This window comes from Colius striatus, chromosome 11, assembly GCF_028858725.1.
Source record: "Colius striatus isolate bColStr4 chromosome 11, bColStr4.1.hap1, whole genome shotgun sequence".
Classification (NCBI taxonomy): domain Eukaryota; kingdom Metazoa; phylum Chordata; class Aves; order Coliiformes; family Coliidae; genus Colius; species Colius striatus.
Window position 1 is genome coordinate 23,390,448 of NC_084769.1, and position 19,815 is coordinate 23,410,262.

The window sequence follows — 19,815 nt, forward strand, 5'->3', positions numbered from 1 at the left end:
GTGAAAACATTGCTTCTAGGTATCAGTTACTGTACTTTGAAGAGGTAAATTAATAATATAAATGAGGAGCTGGAAAAAGCGTTCAGTGGTCAAACAAAGCAGGAAGTCATGTAGTGAAAATAAATGAAATACTCTTGCACTAGAAGTGCCCACCTCACTTTGGCCACAGTGAAATGGGATGGCAGCACAGTACCCTGTTGAGATATAAATTTGAGGACAATCATATTAAATTCAGGATCAGAGAGGGGAGTGTAGCAGTGTCATCCGTGCACTATCCTTCATGGGAAAAGATGCTAAGTGTGAAGTTGTCAATTCCAAGTCAGTCATTCCTCCTGCATGGTTTTACCCTGGCATTTGCTGTGATCATGATGTGATACCTACTCAGTTATGGTTGCTGGTCCGGTTACTGAAGTGTGGTTACTACAGCAGCTGCCAAAGCTCTTTCTGGGCTTCTCCCCTGCAGACTTAAGAGAAATACAGATATAGGAGAAACTGCACCACAAAGATCCTGAGAAGTATGAAAAAAGGTGTAAGACAAATGTAACACTTCCACAATTTGTTTTACTTGAAATTTATTTTAAATTGGGTAGGCAGCCTAAGGAGTGGGTGCTTCACTGGATAAAGTCATAGTTTTTGTTGAAGGATAGCCTTTCCTTAAAATGTAAAAGCCTTAAAATGCTTTTAGTCCAGCTCATGCCTCTACCAAACTGTTGAGAGATTAAGAATTTTAACTGATTTAAGAGAATTACGCGTTCTTTGAGATTCATCGACAGTCATGTTCTATGCGTTGTGTTAGAGCTTTCATAAACAGGAGTATGTTTAAGAAAGGAGAAAAGCTTTAGCAGAAAATCCAGTGGCAATTAAAGTCTCACTGAAATGCATTTTTCAAGTCCTCATGCTCAGGGCTATCAAGTTCTAATTCAGCAGCATCAGCAGTGAGGGGACACTTCAATCACTTACCAGCATTGATGTCATAGAACAGAACAGAAGGACATCCTCACCAGAGCTAGTTTAGCAGAGGGGGCCTAAGCTCAGTGAGATTGCTTTCTAGTGAACAGCAGTGGTGATCTCAGAGGAGTGACTTCAGGTTGTTTTCAGGCTTTAAAAGTCATGCAGGGGATGTAGGGAGATTACCTTGTTAGGGCTTACTTTGGCAGCACATCTCTCTGGTTTGGGAAATAGTTCCTTTCTCAATCATTGCCACTGCCTCCCATCAATGTGACTACAGCAGCATTAAAGCTTGAGTAATTTTCCATCTGCCATCAGTAGTACTTTTTAAATAGTAGTTTTAATAATTATTTTTTTATGGAACATATTATAATATTAGCTGTTGAAATATTATCCCAAAGTATGCTTTAAAAAAGTCAAGTTTACAGCAATTTGGCAAGGTAGCTGCAATGAGGAAGTACATTTATGTTGTCCTGTGCTGCTGATGTTCCATGGTAGGCAGCCTATACTTAGGAAATAGAAAACAAAATTGTATACCACAAATAGACTCATTCATGTTAATTTAATAATGATGACAACAATTACAGTGGTCATAATTTTTTTAAAGAATACTTTGTAGAAAGTGGTCAAACTTTACCTGAATTTTGCCAGCATGTGGAAGAGCAATTAATCAATGCCATGGTATTTTATTATTCTCATTATGCTTTTACATTAAGTAAAACTGTCCTTTTGAAAGCAGTGTCATTGTTATAAATCATAAGCACTTAATTGAATGAGCTTGAGTGCTACTACTCTTTCTGTGACACTACGATCACAGTTTTTACACAGGCAAAATTCCATGTCTTAGTAAGGACTAAGGTCCACATCAGCTTGGAACACCTAGTGTTAATTCCTTAGTCTCAAACATTGAGGACATTTTCAAGGAGCTCTGATCAAATCTGAAGGCATTTTATTGTCAGACAACTTGGATCCTAGTTCATTTTCATGCTTATTCACTTAATCAGGGAGATAATTCTTAACCTAGCTGTTTTTCCGTGTGTCTTTTTTGAGGTACATTAATAAGTTGTTATTCTGGGATACAGTTAAGATTCCTTTCATGTTTCCATGCTGGCTTTTGCCTATTTAAAAAAAAAAAAAAACCAATAACAAAACACACCAACACAGCTGGAGGAGAAGGTACCTTGTTAAAGATAGATTAATGGTTAAATCATTCACTGAAAGCCTCTCCTAAATTCTAGCTTTGTTTCCAAATCTGCTATATCAAAATGTGTGCCCTCCCACTAAAAAATATTTGTGGAAATATTGTTGCACACGGTAATATTAAATCATAGAATGGTAGGGTTGGAAGGGACCTTTGATATATTTTGAAGAAAGGATACTGAAACTAATGGCTTGTGGTAATGAATTATTAAGAAACATTGTAAGGAATATAACTTTTTTTTTTTTAATTACTGGTATGCATACAGAAGTTTGGATTCCTCTTTTTGTTTAAAGTGTGTCTATGTGTCCTCTTTCAAATTCCCACGATCCTATACTCCAACTGGAAGCAACTGTTGCTAATGCAAAGTGCTGTACCTCAGCTGCTTGCTGAAATAAGCCACTAGGAACACACAACTGGAATTTATCTTTCAGAGTAACTGCAGAGTTTGATTTCGCAGTGCTGTACTGATGTTTAAAACTGAAAAGTGTGTCACAGCTGCCTGTGAGAGTGTTTGTCCTTCCATGATGACTCACTTTACAGTGGTCATGAAGCAGGTTTGTCAGAAGGGTGAGCTTTTCCTGCAGTTCCTCTGCCTAACACGACGCTCCTTGCCACATCAATGGAAGTGAACTCTGCGCTCACCTTCTTCTGAACTAGATGGAAATGGAAGCCCTTCAGCAACTCTCAGGGGAAAAAGCTACACAGTCTATAAAATAAATCCTCCCGAATCTTTGGCAGGACCAGAAGTGGAAGAGATTTCTACAGCTCCATTTCAGAAAGAGCATTTATAGAACAGGGTTAAGTTTATACAACTTGATACATGTTGTTTCCTAACCTTGTTACCTTTTCCCCATCTGATTGCATCAAACAATTAAAACCACAAAACACCAAAATCCTACAGTCAATTCTATGCAAGTGAACTGGTGAACTTGAATGGAGTCAGCTATGAGCAGCTATATGAATAAAACAGTCTCAGAGTTTTTCTGGGAAAAGGGGATATTCTGAGAATGATCCTTGTTAGGCTTTGCTCTTAATTTGAGTCCATAAATTAAGGGAGCTAGTGTACAAAGTGCTAGTGTAGTTTGGGTAAGAGATCTTGTATAAATGGATTTTAAATCTGTTTGTGAGCTTCAGCTCGTAATCTTCTTAAAAGGATTTTGACAAGAGAGTTAATGCTTATTAGTATCTGTCTGCTAGCACACAGTTAAAAGAAAGAAATGGATGAAAATTTGACTTGAAATATTTCAAAAGAGAGCTGTTGTAGTTGATTTGGCTTGAAGTGGTAAGAGGATGTCACTCTGATGTATAAGCAGCTATACACAACAGAGAGTTTTGTTCTCATCTGTAGTTAATAAGGGTAAGCTGGAGTGTAAATGAGGGTAGAGATTTAATCCCTCTTGGACTTAATTTAATAAGAAAGAAGGGATAGATTAAAAGTGAGTAGGATCTGAGCTTCTTCACTGATACAAAGGTTTGGATGCTGTAAGTATTTTGATTCCAAAGAGAAGTCTTTAAAAAAATACTGTTGGAAGAAGAGTATATCTGGTGGGTGTGTATGACAATAAAATGATAAAGATGATGTATTTGTGAACTTAGTCTTGGTTCATTGTAAGCTACCTGACCTCTCTTCATTGAGAAGCTCATCCACTGCTTAAAAGAACATTTTTGTCAGTAAAAATAACTAGCAGGATTTAAGTGAGTGATAATAGGTCTAATGGTCATGGACAGTTGTTTATCTTTCTGGTACCTCTTTTGTGTGTGATTTCTGCATATGATCCCTCATGATCTCTGAGGAATACTCTTGTTTCTTTCTGCGTGTAATGGTAGGCATTTAGTCTGTTATGAACGATTCTTTCTGATGCTATCAGTGGATGACTTACCTGCTGATTCATAACATTTGATAATCACATTTTGAATTTATGATATGGAGATAATTAACTATAGTTTCATAAATATGTAGTATTTTTCTGAACGTGCTGAACTGCTGGTCTACATGCTGCTTCATTGGGAGAGAGTTCAACAATTTTATTTTTCTTGAAACTTTTAGAAGTGTTACTGTCGGATATTTTAAGTATTTTAAATATTTGGATTAAAACTCTTTACCCATACCAATGAAGAGTTAAGATTCTTGCTTACATGTTTAATTTGTCCAACATTAAGAGACAGGAACTGTATGACAGAGAATGTAGTTATTAAAGTTGTCTTTCTTGCTTGCAAATGAGAAGAGAAAACAGTAAATTCAAGTTTGTACCCAGCAAAATGTGTAAGAGAGATGTGACTATAGAATTAGTTGCTGATATCTAAAGCTTTTATTTTAGCCAGATAGAGAACATCTATTTTAGGCACTGATTCCACAGACTTCTTGTATGTTTGGTCATCTATTTATTCATGTTCCCTTACAAACTTCAAACTATATATATCATTATAAGCTCTTTAGGATAGGGACTGTCATCATATATACTTTTACGGTAATGGATACACATCAGGGCTTTGGTGCTAAATGGGGCTTCTGGACAGTGTCTGTATGGAAATTATAATAATCATGCTCAAGTTGGTAACGGATAGATGTTAGGATATTTTGGAAGGGTTTCATTGTGTACCTGTGAAATGCATTTTAATTGATTTCTATTATAATGTAACCTTTAATGCAAACATTTATAGCTTTGGTGCATGCAGGTGGAGCTCTTTCTCTGATAAAGTCTGTGAAAATTTTGTCCTTTGTTTTCCTGCAGGCCTTTGGAACGTTCCAGTGAAGATGTAGATATAATATTCACACGACTGAAAGAAGTGAAAGCTTTTGAGAAATTTCATCCAAACCTTCTCCAGCAGATATGTCTCTGTGGATATTATGAAAATCTGGAAAAAGGAATCACATGTAAGAGAGCTTCATATGCTGATCTATTTTATGTAGATAAAATTGGGGATTTGGCTGGGATTGTCTCTAGGAGATTCATGAGGGAGCAGAATCAGTGGAACGGCCATAAAAATGTTTATAATGATAGTCATGAGGGAAGACAGGACTGAGTGCTACTTGCTGTACAAATAGAGGATGTAGTGAATCTATGGTAACAAGCTACACGTTATTGGATTTAGGACTCTGCCACTGTTTTGTTGAAAGATTAGAAGCAAGTCATTGCACTTAAGCCTCATTCTTCCCCTGTAAATGTATTATTGATCCCTTTTGTAGGTGCTTTGTGATGTCAGGGACAAAACTGTATCACCTAGGCATATCACTAATAGTGTGTGGTTTGCAATTGCTCTGGATAACACAAGACAGATTTACAGAGCTGCATACTGCTGTAGAGTGCAACAGCTCTGTGCCTGCTCTGACAGACGATGTGCCGGTTGAAGGTGGACAGTTGTACTTGGTCTGTGAAGCTGAGATGGAAATAAGTGATGGTCCTGTGATGAGAATGCATGTTCCCAAAGCTGTACCAGGGGAATAGCTGATGGAGACCTGTGGTATGTAGTAGTGTGAGGTGCCCCTCAGGCAAATCTAGTGTGCTTTAGGCACACAGCACTGGGGGTTGTGTAGAATAATAGGAATCCTGATGCTCTCTAATCACACAGTTGGAATGCCTGAACATGAAAGTCCTTCATTTCCTTCTCAGAACTCTTTCTGAAGTTACTGGAAGCTGTGTCTGCATTGAAAGATTTTGAATTTCAAAGGGACATTGTTCAGAAGGTCTTTTCTGGGGCAGGTGTGTGTTTGGTTGGGTTTTTTTTTTATTTGTTTGTTTTGTTTGTTAACTAAGACAATAGTAAAAGAGATGCAAACTGGGGAGAAGATTGAAGCAGTTCTATGTGCTTTCATTGTTTCTGTAGTATATCAACTAGTTTACTAAAATACATGTTTTTTTCAAGTGTTGGAAATATTATTGTAAAAATAAGTAGTCTGATAGGGCAAATTCTATAATGTGACAGTGACTACAGTGGTACGGTAGTATGAAGGAAAATGTTTATTAATGTTGCTAAACTTAAACAGCTGGCTTTTACTTTCAAAATTTCGTCTTCGCAGTGTTCCGTCAGGGTGATATTGGGACAAACTGGTATGCTGTTCTGACAGGATCGCTGGATGTGAAGGTTTCTGATACAAGCAACCACCAGGTAAAATAGATTTTTCATTGAAACCATTCAGTCAGTAGCACTAAGAAAGGGTATAACATGCTGAAGTGGATAACAACAACATGAATTGTACAGATATTTTGTCCTATCACAAGCATGTTTCTCCGAATGTCCTTTAGTCTTAATTGTCCTTTATCTATGGAGGCAACTCATGGCATTGATTTAAAAAAAAAGGGAAATGTAATACTCTGGAAAAAAAAGTCTATATTTTACTATGAAACAAGACTCCTGTGTCTTTTTCTAATGGTGCTGTATGAAGTTAAGCTAAAGATGTAAAAGTTTTTAATTAATTCCCTGGAAATAATTCATTTAAGTCCTTGTTCAGAAAGTTCAAACCAAATCCACCAACAGTGCAGTCTGGCAACAGCATACTGCAGTCTCCATTGCAAGAATGGGAATATATTATAATAATAACATAGAAAATAGCATAGAGAGTAGCATATATCACAGAATGGTAGGGATTGGAAGGGACCTCTAGAGATCATCTAATCCAACCTCACTGCTAAAGCAGGTCCACCTAGATCAGGTTGCACAGGAACGTGTCCAGATGAGTTTTGAAAACCTCCAGAGAAGGAGACTCCACACCCTTCCTGGGCAGCCTGTGTCAGGGCTCTCTCACCCTTACAGTAATGGGTAAGAGTAATCTCCCTATTACTGCTGGTGGATTTTCCTTATGTTTAAGTGTAGCTTTCTTGGTCCTTCTTCTTGCCTTTTTTGAAGACTGCAGTGACATTGGCCTTCCTCCAGTCCTCAGGCACCTCACCTCTGCACGATTATCGTTTGAAAATGATGGAGAATGGTTTAGTAATAACATCAGCCAGTTCCCTCAACACTCATGTGTGCATCCTGTCAGGTCCCATAGATTTATGGGCGTTAAGCTTTCCCAACAGATCTCTGACTCCATCCTCATCCACCAAGGGCAGGATTTCCATTCTCCAGACTATTTACTGTCCTCCAGGGACTGGATTTTCCAAAGACCGGCCTTGGCAGTGAAGACTGAGGCAAAGAAGGCATTCAGTAGTTCTGCCCTCTATGAATCCTCCATCACCAGGGCACCCTCTGTGTTCAGCAGTGGGCTGTCATTCTCCCTATTGCTGCTGGTGTACCTGAAAAGCCCTTCTTGTTTTCCTCTACTTCCCTTGCCTGATTTAATTCCAAAAGGTCTTTAGCCTTCCTGGTTTCATCCCTGCCTACTTTGGCAGTGTTCCTATACTATTCCCCAGAAACCAGTCCCTTCCATAGATTTTTTTTTCTTCTCCTTGACTCATTCCATTATTTCCTCGGTCACCCATGCAGACTTTTTACCTCTTTTTCCTGATTTTCTACTTGTGGGGATACACTGATCCTGGACTTGGTGGAAGTGATGCCTGAAGATCGACCAGCTTTCTTGGACACTCCTACCATCTAGAATCCTATCCCTTGAGATTCCTCCAAGCAGGTCTTTGAAGAGGCCAAAGTCAGCTCGCCTGAAGTCCAGAGTCGCAGTCCTGCTTGGTGTCTTGCTTCCACAGAGGATCTTGAACTCTACCATCTTATGGTCACTGCAGCCAAGGCTGCCTCCAACCTTAACATCCCCAACTAGATTGCCTTTATTTATTAGCAGAAGGTTCAGCAGCATACCTCTCCTTGTTGGCTTCTTTGACCACTTGTGACTGAAAGTTATCATCAACATCCTGTAGGAACCTCCTGGACTGTGTGCACTTGGCTGAGTGACTTTGCCAGCAAATATCAGGATGGTTGAAGTCCCGCATGAGGACCAGGGATTGTGATGGTAAGGCAGCTCTCACCTGTTTGTAGAAGGCCTCATCCACTTCCTCTTCCTGATCAGGTTGCCGGTAGCAAACTCCGTCAATTGTGTCACCCACACTATCTTGCCCCTTAATTCTCAGCCATAAGCACTCAACTCGCCCCTCATCCCCACCCAGGCAGAGCTCAATGCACTCTGGTTGTGCTTTCACGTAGAGAGCAACTCCACCTCCTCACCTCGTTTTCCTGTCTTTTGTAACTAGCACATGGCCATTTGTGGTCATGGGAGCTGTCCCACCATGTCTATGTAATTGCAATGAGGTCATGGTCCTGCATCTACACCCACATATCCAGTTCCTCGTGCTTATTCTATATAGTATAGAAACCACTGCCACGTTAGACCAGAAACCTGGAGGAAATACCTATTCAGTCTTAAGAAATAGAAGAAAAAGTAAAACTCCCCTCAGCTTGCAAGTGATTTCTCAGTATCTTGGCACTCCTGGATTTACAAAATGGTGGATTTAGAGTAAATATAAAAAAAATAAGGGATGAGATATTTCTCCTGGAAAGAGTCTCCTGCCCATGTCGCCTAATGTCATGCTGACAAGTCATGCACATCCTTCTGTGAGCTGAGTCTTCTGGGAAAGCATCATGTCCCATTCCCTGCTCCCATGTTTAAGATCTGAGATTGTCCCATCATGTAGCTCAGCATGGGATTGTACCTCTGACATACAGCTCATCATGCCTTCATATGAGTGGTAGGACCCAGGACCTGAAGTCTAACACTACACTGTGGAGGAATTTCAGTCTGATGGAGGCCACGGCCTGGTAACAGTGAACAAACCATGCTTTGAGGACTAATATGCAGATTGTCCTTGAGCAGCACTTGATGGTCTCTAGTAGCTCCAATTTCTTTAATACTTCCTGCAGGAGCTTGTCAGTATTTATCATGTCTCTCCAAACGAGACCGAGATCTTTACTGATCTTACTATTGTCCATATCGCGACTAATAGTGGCTTCCCAGAGAAGATTTCCCACCTCTCTCCATTCTTCTGGGCTAAAGATCAAGGGTGTATCTTGCATATGACCTCTCTCTCTTGCCCATTTAATCAACTCATGGAGTTTCTTCTTGCTGGCTGCCAGTCCTCTCTTAGAGAGTATACTAGCCAACAACTGCACTGCCGCCCCAGTCTCCATCCCTCAACTAGTATTCCTGGGTGCTGAGGGGCGCAGATTTCCTACCTTACAGGCGGTGAGTCATGACCTCACACCCGGCTTCTGCAGCCCACTTGCCACGCAGTGCCAACTCCTGTCCCATGTTCTCCGACCATCCGTCACTTGCTACAATTTGCCTGCAATTTGCCTGCAAGAGTCAATGGTCCCTGTTCGGGCGCCAAATGTCGGAGAGAGCACCACTGGAGAAATGACAGACACTAATATGGTTAGGTCATAACTCAAATTTTACTAACAAGCCTCAGAGTTTTATAATCAGCAGCAAAGCTAGCATGTTTACACTACTTCTAATTGGTCCTTTCTCTAAAAGCCAGCTGCACTTTCTGTGATAAGCCTTGCGGTTTCACATACTGCTTCAGCTTCCTCCTTGCTTGAGCTTGTTATCATGTAAGCATTCTTTCTTCTTCTTTTCTCACAGTCAAGAGCGGCTCAAGGACAATCTGCAAATTAGTTCTCAAAGCATGGGTTGTTCACTGTTACCAGGCCGTGGCCTCTATCAGACAGAAATTCCTCCACACTGCACCTATTTCCCACCTTAACTGAATATATAGTGAAGAGTTTGAAGCACATACCATATGAGGAACGCTTAAGGGATCTGGGGCTGTTTAGCCTGAAGAAAGAAGGCTCAGGGGAGACCTTATTGCTCTTTAAAATTACCTGACAGGAAGTTGTAGTGAGGTGGGTTTTGGTCTGTTCTCCCTAGTGACAATCACAGAATCATAGAATGGTAGGAACAAGAGGAAACAGCTTCAAGTTATACCAGGGGAGTTTCAGGCTGGATATGAGGAGGAATTTCTTTACCGAAAGGGTTGTCAGGCATTGGAACGACCTGCCCAGGAAGGTGCTGGAGTCACCACCCCTGGAGATGTTTAAGAGGTGGTTGGATGTTGCACTTAGGGGAATGATCTAGTGGTTGGTAGGGCTGGGACAAAGGCTGGAATCTATGATCTTTAAAGGTCTCTTCCAGCTGAAATGATTCTATGATTCTATAGTATGGATGTGGGGGGGTGAGATGACGGTGTATTCTTTGCCTAAAGTTTGATTGTTTGACTGTTTTTTGGATGTTTCTTGCTCAGAGAAGGTTGTCAGAAATTGGATTTTTCATTTTGTTAATCACAGCATCACCAGTGAAATTTGGTCAGAATGCAAGTCAGGGTAGTGTATGAACACTGGATCTTTCTACTTCTTACAGTAAAATGATAGATGTAAAAGGAACTTCTTTTCCTATCATTATTTTTAGCAGCCTCTTCGCTACAATAGGTAGAGATTGATTGAGAGTGTAATTAGGAGCAAGTCTCAGTATGGCCTGACTGTCATTAGTATCGTCACAATTTGGAACATGCTGGGCTCTTATGAGACCCTTTTCTGTGCAGGTCTAAAGCAATCAGGAATATTTTCTGGTGTTTGCCAAAAGATGGCACTATGCTGTTGTTATGGACCAATGCTCTGTCCTGAATCAGAAAGAATATGTCCACAAAAGACAAAGTTAAAGTGGAAGTTAAGTTAAGAATCTGGAATGTTGATTTGTTCCATCAGTCTTTTAAGAAATCTAATCTAATTTTTTTTCTGTGATTCAAGTTCACTGCATTTTCCTGCAAGTAGGAAACTACAGACCTAATGTGGCTCTAATATTGTACTTAAAAGTCACACAAAGACTTGGTATGTCCACTTTAAAATAAACAGAAGATTCTGCCTGTTTAGAATCTATTAGAAAGAAGTCTTTACTCTCAGTTATGAATGTGTTCTGAGTTTAATTTTTATGTGACACAGTTACCTACCCAATGTATTTCTAGAAATTATATTCTGCAGTAGTTTCTTGATCTCACAAATGCTTCTCATAGCGACAATGAGATTAATTATTACCACTGCCTAGTTGACAGGATACGGCCTCACTGCCAAAAGGACAGCAGTTCACACATTTACCGTTCCAGTGCTGGATACATTTGGTGGTTGGGGACTCTATATTTACTTTTCTGGGTTTGCTCCAGCTTAGTGTTCATACCGTATCCTTCCTTGCCTGTCCTTGGTCTCATGCTCCTTGTCTTGCCTTTAGCTTCTAGGAACCCTTTCCAGTCTTGCCTGTACTTCCTTGTTGGTATGACACTGGTCATTCTTGAGCTTGAAGTACTTGCTAGCAGTCCCTGCCTACTGTGCTCATTGTAAACCCAGATGATCAAGGCAATACAGTGTAGCTCCATAGGTGTGGATCTCTGCAGACTCAGTTGCCAGTATTGTGCTCCCAGCTAGGAATGGATGACCAGTGCAGAAGGCATAAAGATGCTTATAAACTATCCTGGAGCACATTTTCCAGTAACAGCACCCAGGAGCCAAACTTTCCTTTGCAGAATCATAGTAATGCTTCATTGCTCTGTTGGTACTATTATACTATAAATTGTAGAAATGCTAATGAGAAACTTCCAGCAGAGCAGAAGATATACAGCAGTTTGCCTGAGTTCACAAGTTTAGAAGTTTGTAGTCTCTTGTAAAAGTACAGAAGGACTATGCCATCTTTTCTAGGTAAAGAGAAGCAAACTTTGCATTTAGGTTCTTATTGGTTAAAATGTCTTTAGACACAACTAATCTTTTAATATTTAAGGTGCACAGGATGTTGTGCTAGACACATTCTGAGTTTTCCTGCAGCTTGAGTTATCCTACAGTGTTAATGCAAATGTGGGAAATCAATTATCTTGATTAAAAATATTAGTCCCACCTTTACTGGATTTTTATCTTTCTGCCTGGGGAACTTAATCAGCAAGCCTGGGAGTAAATGCGTTGTGTAGCAGTTACCATGTACTAACTCTTCTTGCAGTCACCTTTGGTGTTTGGTAGCTTTCTCCCATTTAAAGTACAGTAAATCATTGTGCACTTGGTGCTTACTAATAATGTCTTAATGTCCTTTGCTCCTACAGAGGCATGTAGTTGCATGTCTTACATGAGAAATGTATCTAGATGTACTAATGGATCGAAACTTCAGTGTAGCTAGTGATATATTAATTCATATACATTCTTGATGCACATTAGTTTACTCATGAAGGCACCTGTGATTTCTCACAGAAAATGTTAGTAATACTGATTAGATTCAAGCTGAGAATTTATATAAACAGAAATACTACCATTTCCTATTATTTTCCTTTATGATAAGAGGAAGTATTCCATGTAGTTATTTAAATATTTTAGTAAAGACAAACACACATATTTGGCATCTCAAAGGTAAAGCTTGACTTTCAGTTGGTTTGGAAAAATCCTTTCTGACTGCTTACAAAACTGTACTCCGTCACAAGAGGGCAGTGTTAGAATACATAACAGACTGAGTGCAGGCAATAGATTTAATACTAAAATGACTAGTTTGAAAATCATATTCAGTTATTTACAATATACTTGTTTTACAGAGTTTGACCAGGGCGGATTTCTTTGTTATTATTAGTGGTGGTAAAATATACTAGCTGCTGCTGATCATGATGGTAGCTTGATTTGTAGTTGAAATGGGACAATGCAATTTACAATACAGAGATCTGATAGGATTACATATCCAGTACATCCTGAGTGGTGGCTGGTCTGCTTTCTATACAAACTATTTAAGAACTTTATGGCTATTCAGCGATCAGGAAGAGATGGAATTGGGTTCTAGATATTTTTTTAAGGTAAAAATATCACACTATGAATTGCAGAGGTAAGTTTAATGATCTCTTTTGATGACTTCTTATGTCCCCTTTAAAATAAACAGAAAATGCTGCCTGTTTATAATCTATCAGAAGGAGTCTTTACCCTCAGTTATGAATGGGTTCTGAGTTTTTATTTGACACAATTACCTAACCAATGTTACAACTGAGGTATACAATAATCAAAGTTCCTGTTGGGGATATTCCTAGTTTGGTGGTGTATACTGTTGACTGGCCTATGTATGTTTAATTTTTGAACTCTGCTTTGAAAGTGAAAACATTCTGAAAGATGTCTGTCAACCATATCTCAGAATAAAGCTCAGAATAAAGAATAAATATATGACAAAAGCATTAGTGTGACATTTTCGCCAGATTCTGCAGCATCTCTGACTTACATTCAGAGCCTTTTACCCCAAATAGTGAAGATTTATATTCCTATCTGATAAAACAGGAAGGAATGACAAGAAGAAGCACAAAGATCAAATACCAATTTGATCTGCAGTTTTGAAGTAGTCTGCCAGCTGAATCATAGTGTGTACTGCAGGCTATTGCTACTTTATTTTGCTTATATTTTGCTAGATTTTTTTTTTTTTTAAGCAGATCAGATTTTAAGAACAGACCAAACTGAATGCAGGCCATTGTCTTCACAAACAATTAGCCTACTTTGGAAAAACTTTAAAGGAGGAGCTGAGGGTGCTTCGGTGGTACAGCAGTGTCAGTTGTAGGAAGATGCAGAGGACTGGGGATCAAAAGCCAAGTAAGTTAGTGGGGTTGCTGAGAAGAATGACTGTGAAGAAAGAAGTTCAGATGTCCACGTAAGAAAGGGAAAGAATTTCCTGACTGTTTGAAACTTGAGGACAAAGGAGGTATGTGATAAGATTCAGTGGAAACAAGAAAAGGGATTTCAACAGGACAATCCTGGCAATTCTGCCTTCTGCAAGTAAATGCTATTATGTGTGCACATAAATAGCCCGTATGTGTTTTCCAGACAACCTATGTGAAGTTGAAGCATAGGTTTGTACTATAGTCTGTAGTGTAGTGTAAACATGCCCAAGCTAGCTTTAAATTATTAGCTCTACCCCTTGTAACACAGATTGGTGGGACTAACATACTTGGCTGAGGAGCAGGGTGTGTTGGTCCATGCTGAGCTCCACGGGGTCATGGTTGTTCTAATTTTGGTTTTGAACTTGATTCATGGAAAGTTAATATAGAAAAATAATTTCACTTCACTGCTAGATAACCTAGCAAAATATCCAAGACATTGCAGGTAGCTCTTAAAAAGGTACGGAAATTGTGAATGTTATTACAATACTATTAGTCTGACCTGTAAATATTTTAATTAAAAACTAGAAGTTGGTCTCAGTCTTTCTAGAAGATGTCTCCTTTAAGTGAATCACCCGTCTTATGTAAAGAGAATGACCTAATGTATGTTGGCAAACTGCAGTTGTGCTGTGGGAAAATATTTCTGTTGTCTTTCTATCTGAATGCTGAAACATGCTCCAGTGAGGGTAATGGAAGAGGAAAATCACTTCATGGAACAGGTAGTTTACTTTCATGTGTATCCTTTGGTTTCTGTTCTAAAAGGAAATTTTTGCTGAGGATACAGGTGCAGAGGTGGGTTAAAGGTACCAGATGTGGGAATATTATGATGTTAAAAACAAACCAGCTACATTAACTGCCTTATAGACTCAAAATATTGAATAAACTGCAATTTCAAAGAAAAGTGCCCAGTTTCTTTCAACCAAGCACTCATATTTTTTTTCCTATTACCCACACTATGAAAATTCTGTTTGCCAAGTTGGAAAATAGAAAATGTCACAAGTCAAGGAGGAGCATGCAGGGAAGTGCCTTGTGGTGATGGGAGAGGGAATAAAAGCAGAGCCTTGTTTCCGATTTCCATCCATTCCGTAGAATGGTCATACGAATTCAATAATGTTATAGATAGATGGGAGGAGGGAAGTTTAATAACTGTTTCACTGCATGCCTCACCTGTCAGTAAGAGTCAATGAAACTGAGTTACATAAACAGCTTCTAATTTGAGTGCTACCATTTGATAGTGTGTTTAGAGGACAGGTAGCAATGGCAACAATCTCATCTTTTTAAGTCTTTAATACTGCCTTTTAAATAGCTGTGTGAATTTTAGCTGCTGCTTCTGGGATTGCAGAGGGGAACAGCAAACTGAGTTTAGAGCTGCCAGCAATCCTCCCTCAAGTCTACACTGAACAGCAGGAGATTCTCCACTGTACGGTTATCAGGCGTAATAGGAAATGCGCACCTGATTCTTCAGGAGGCTGAAGATGTATAAACAAGGGGCAGAAAGAAAAAATGAGGCTCTGAAGTCTTAGAGAAAGATGAGCTTGCTCCCTAGCTGGCCACAAAACTGCGTCTCTATGGAGAACAATGATGTCTGGGGAAAAAAATGAAAAACTTGAAATTGATAGAAACCTGGACTTTAATGAATGTAGATAAGATCATTCCAGCTTCTTGACTTAACACCTCTCAGTGTTAATTTATTTTTCAGACTGAGCATCTGCCTCATCAGAAGTTATCTTAGAAAGGGGTCTGGTTCCTTAACCAACAACTTTCCTCTTCTCTTCTCTTCTCTTCTCTTCTCTTCTCTTCTCTTCTCTTCTCTTCTCTTCTCTTCTCTTCTCTTCTCTTCTCTTCTCTTCTCTTCTCTTCTCTTCTCTTCTCTTCTCTTCTCTTCTCTTTGTTTAAAAATATATTTTTCAGGATTCTAAAGAATCAGAAAAGGCAAAACGTTTCAAAGGAGTTTATATTTTTGGAGGAAGTGAAGGGAATGAGAAGGAAGTTGGGAGATGTAAATATTGCTTATGATGTACCTAATGAAAAAAGTTGTTTTTCTGCCAGGCTTTGTGTTTATTCTGCCCTAAACAAGAGATCTTTTATCTGAACTTTCTGAAGAAAGTTGAGAATTATGTATTGGAGAGCTAGAGTTCATCTTGTATGAGCAGTAGGCACATTTTCTTTGTAGCTCCTTTGAGTGCAGTTGTATTTTAGCGTGCATATTGTATTTCAGCTCTGAAAGGTAAGTGTGTTAGGAAGAACTTTAGTGTACAGCCTATATTATAGGCTGTTTGTAGAAATTTCTATTTAGGTGCCTAGGTACTCATTCTCAAATATTGTTTCTTTTAAACAGTGTCTATTTATATTTATCTTCATTGAAAATTAATTTCTTATGGTTGGTAAACTCTTCCTAGACCTTTTCTAAGACATAATATTTTTTGTTTTCCTGAACACTTAATTTTATATGGTAATATTTGGACAAAAACAATTTCTGTGGTTCAGGGAATTGGACTGTTATGGCCATTTGTCTTTGTAATGCAATTGTAAAGCTACTAACTTAATAAGATTTGCCTATTAGCACTTATTAGATACATGAAAGGAGAACAATGCCATTTTAAACACAGAAAATGATTCTGAAATGTGCTCATGCATTTCTCCTGGATTATCAGCCGCAAGGATGTAGTGGATGAGATGACAGAATTTTCAGCTTTCCTTTTTGTAGACATTTCATGAATCCTACATTTCAGAATTAAACTGTATTTCTAATGTATCAGAAATAATTAGCATGTGTTTTCTGCATGTTTATGTGCATTTTTCTGTGTGCATGTATGATTTCCTTAGTAAAATGTAGTTGATATCAGTTTAAATTTTTAATGCAGTTGCTTTTTTTTTTTTGATTACTCAGAAAACAGTTAGTTAAGACCCAACTTAGAAAGAGACATATGTAAGTGTTCAGCTTCAAGCTTGTGCTCAGGAGCATAGCAACTTGTAAGCCTAAAATAGAACATACATCTAAAGATCTTGATTCAGCGAGTTATTTAATTTCAAGTACTCTTAATTTTTTTTGTCTGCAGTAGCTCATAATTTACAGAGGAGTTACTGTTTGATTTTGTGGTCTTTCCATCATGTGAAATGCATGTGCTCACATAGACTTTTTTGAGCTGCATGTTTGGGACCATCTTGCATACTCTCTTCCAGTTTTTTTTTGACTTTTAATAGTTTTCTTGAAATCTATGATTTATGTGAAAATAATTAGGTTTTTTTAGTCTCAACCAGCAGACATCCATTAATTGAGACATCTATTGACATTTTCAACAGAAAGGCTGAGAACTGATTAAATTGTATGACTACATTGTGCACAGACCTTAACAATTGAGGAATGCATTATAAATACAAGAGGATAATATATATGAAAGTTGTGTTTCTAAGAAAACATAACAGTCAAATTTTGTGATTCTAGTTATCTTTTTATCACCTCTGACATTTCTAAAGGATCTCATCATAACAACAATGTCTAGAGGTAGAGGAACAGAGGTCATAACTCTCTTCCAAAACTCTTATTTTCTTTGCTTTGCAGGCAGAAATGTCTAATTCAACTGAGGGTCATAAAAAACAGAAGACCTGCTTTGAAGCTACTGTGAGGCTTCCTCTGGTTATCAACATATTGATTTTTTTTATGGCACTTTTGATTACTTTTAAAGCAAATTGATTAAGAATCTTAAGGCAACACTACTAGCAAATGTGACATAAAGACTCTTCAAACACCCAGGTATATTTAATTATGTGTCCTTTTATTTTTCATTCAAAGGATGCTGTGACAATATGCACTTTGGGAATAGGAACTGCCTTTGGAGAGTCCATTCTGGATAACACTCCTCGCCATGCAACCATCGTTACCAGAGAATATAGTGAGCTCCTTCGAATTGAGCAGAAGGACTTTAAAGCACTTTGGGAGGTAAATTCAGATTTATTTGACGTTTATGCAGAAAAAAGGTTCTTTAAGCTTTTAAGTGTTTGTAATAAAATGTGAGCACATTTATTTTGTGAACAAAGTAATAATTCGTTGAAATCAGTTTGGACAAAAAGGAAAATCTTTGCTTCTTTTTAGTGCTCCATATCCTGTGTGATTATGTGCTGCTGTATTTTTTTCTTGGGTCTCCTTCTAATGAAATAACATAAGTGAAATTTCTGGTGAAATTGATTTGTATACTGCAGCTGTTGTTTTCTTAGCCTTAAACTTACTTTTATTGCCAGCATTTATGAGGAGAGTCTCTCTTTAATATACTCTGACATTTTAAATTATTCTCCTCTACTCTTGTCTCATCATCAGTTTTAAGGGGTTTAGAATTTGCAAATAGATCAAGGTCACTTAAAACTGATTACATGGGAATTCCCTTAAAACTTTCCTTTGAGGAGAACGTACTGGTGAGGTTCATCATTCTATAATCTGTGTACTTTGATATCCATGCTGAGAAGACGTCATTAACATGTTACTGTGCTAAGTTCCTGAACTTCAATCAATTTGCATTTTTGTAAGCATTACACTTCCCTTGTAAGCATTACACTTCCCTTGAACAGTGCTCTGGGAATTGGAAGGTATGCCGTTGGCCTGGCCTACAATATTGCCAATGTGTACTGAGAGCTTGTTTTAAAATAGTTACTGTGCACATTTAGGTGTTGTGTGGAGCAGTGAGGTGGTGTGACAGTGTCCTGAAATTGCAGAACTAGGGACATATTTAACTATATTTAAGAACTAGATCCTGGTTGTAGCATTTTAGTTCAGCTTCTCTCATGTGTGCAGACAATGGGGTTTTTTGGATTTGATGAATTTTTTAATAATAGTTTTGGAAAAGGTCATGTGTTGAAAGTATTGGGAGCTATCATAGGGAGCCTTAACACATATCTGTATATTGCAGATTTCATGAAATCGTGCAGTAGAGCATGTCACAGATGCTGCAGGTGTCAGTCACAGACCATAGTTTGGCTTTGCGATGCTTTGCCTTTTGTTCAGGTTTACAGTGAACATTCCATGTATTTTGGTGTGCTTCCTTTCAAGAACGCTGTCCCTGTGCACTTCTTGGGTTGAAAATTATACCATGAAACAGTTAGCCAATGATGTTTAGTCAACCTGCTAATTCCAAAGACTACATAAACTACAGCTAAAGTATGATGAAGAGAATGTTCAAACCAGAAAATTATTGAACAAAATTCCCCACAAAAATACTAGAATAGTATTTTATTGTCTTCACCACTATCTGAAGAAAAGTAAATACTTTTCTTTAGGGAAATTTTTTGTTATGTTATGAATACTGTGCTTTTCTGTTTACCTTATCCAAAAACTCATTTATCTTTGCAGTGACAAAGCCCATGTGGGGAAGCATTTATTGATGCAGTGATACATTCAGATAATTTAAAATTTGTTTGTGATGAAAACCTCCACAAAGTGAAGAATGGATCACAGGTATTTAGTATCTGTGGTACCACGGGAAAAATGGGAGAAGGCAACAATGTCAGTGTCATTAAAGTCCAGCTGTGATATAAAAGAAAATCTAGTGCGTACATATTTTGACTGCAGATAATGAGAATTTAATTCCAGAAAGAAGTAGTTTCTCCATTAAAAAATGTTGAATAATTCCAAAATAATATAATACTAGAGTTTAAGAACAATCTAATTATGATTAATAAGTGCAAAAAAATCAGTTTTATAGATAATTATGGGTTTTGTTTGGGATTTTCTTTTCCTATTAAATTTACTTATGGGGAAATTTACTTTTATCCTTCTAAAGTAAAGAACAAGTGAAGACTCTCTGTTAGAGCATGAAAATTCCAAGACTACAATTTTTAATATTCTTTTTTAATTTTTAGGTTTTGTATATAGTCTTGGAAAATGAAACAATATAAATTGATTCAGTATTGACTTCAACTTATTGTGCAACAAATCTGAAATTTAGAACCAAGAGCTATGAACTATTTTCCTTTATAGTAAAGATTTGTTTAACACTGAAACCTACTAATGATGTTGATGTTTGCAACAAATGTTTCAAAAGCTTATGAAACTTTTAGTATAAATCCTGAAACTAGATTTTAAAAGAAAGG

The 19,815-nt window shown here is 38.0% G+C and overlaps 1 protein-coding gene across 1 annotated transcript in view; it reads left to right on the forward strand.

Annotated features, from left to right (window-relative positions):
- Positions 1-19,815, forward strand: part of RAPGEF4 (Rap guanine nucleotide exchange factor 4) — a 151,679-nt gene that overhangs the window by 8,001 nt on the left and 123,863 nt on the right. The window contains exons 2-4 of the mRNA XM_062004607.1: positions 4,882-5,024; positions 6,168-6,256; positions 17,528-17,674. Coding sequence (XP_061860591.1) covers positions 4,882-5,024; positions 6,168-6,256; positions 17,528-17,674 — 379 coding nt within the window. The remainder of the gene's footprint in view (positions 1-4,881; positions 5,025-6,167; positions 6,257-17,527; positions 17,675-19,815) is intronic.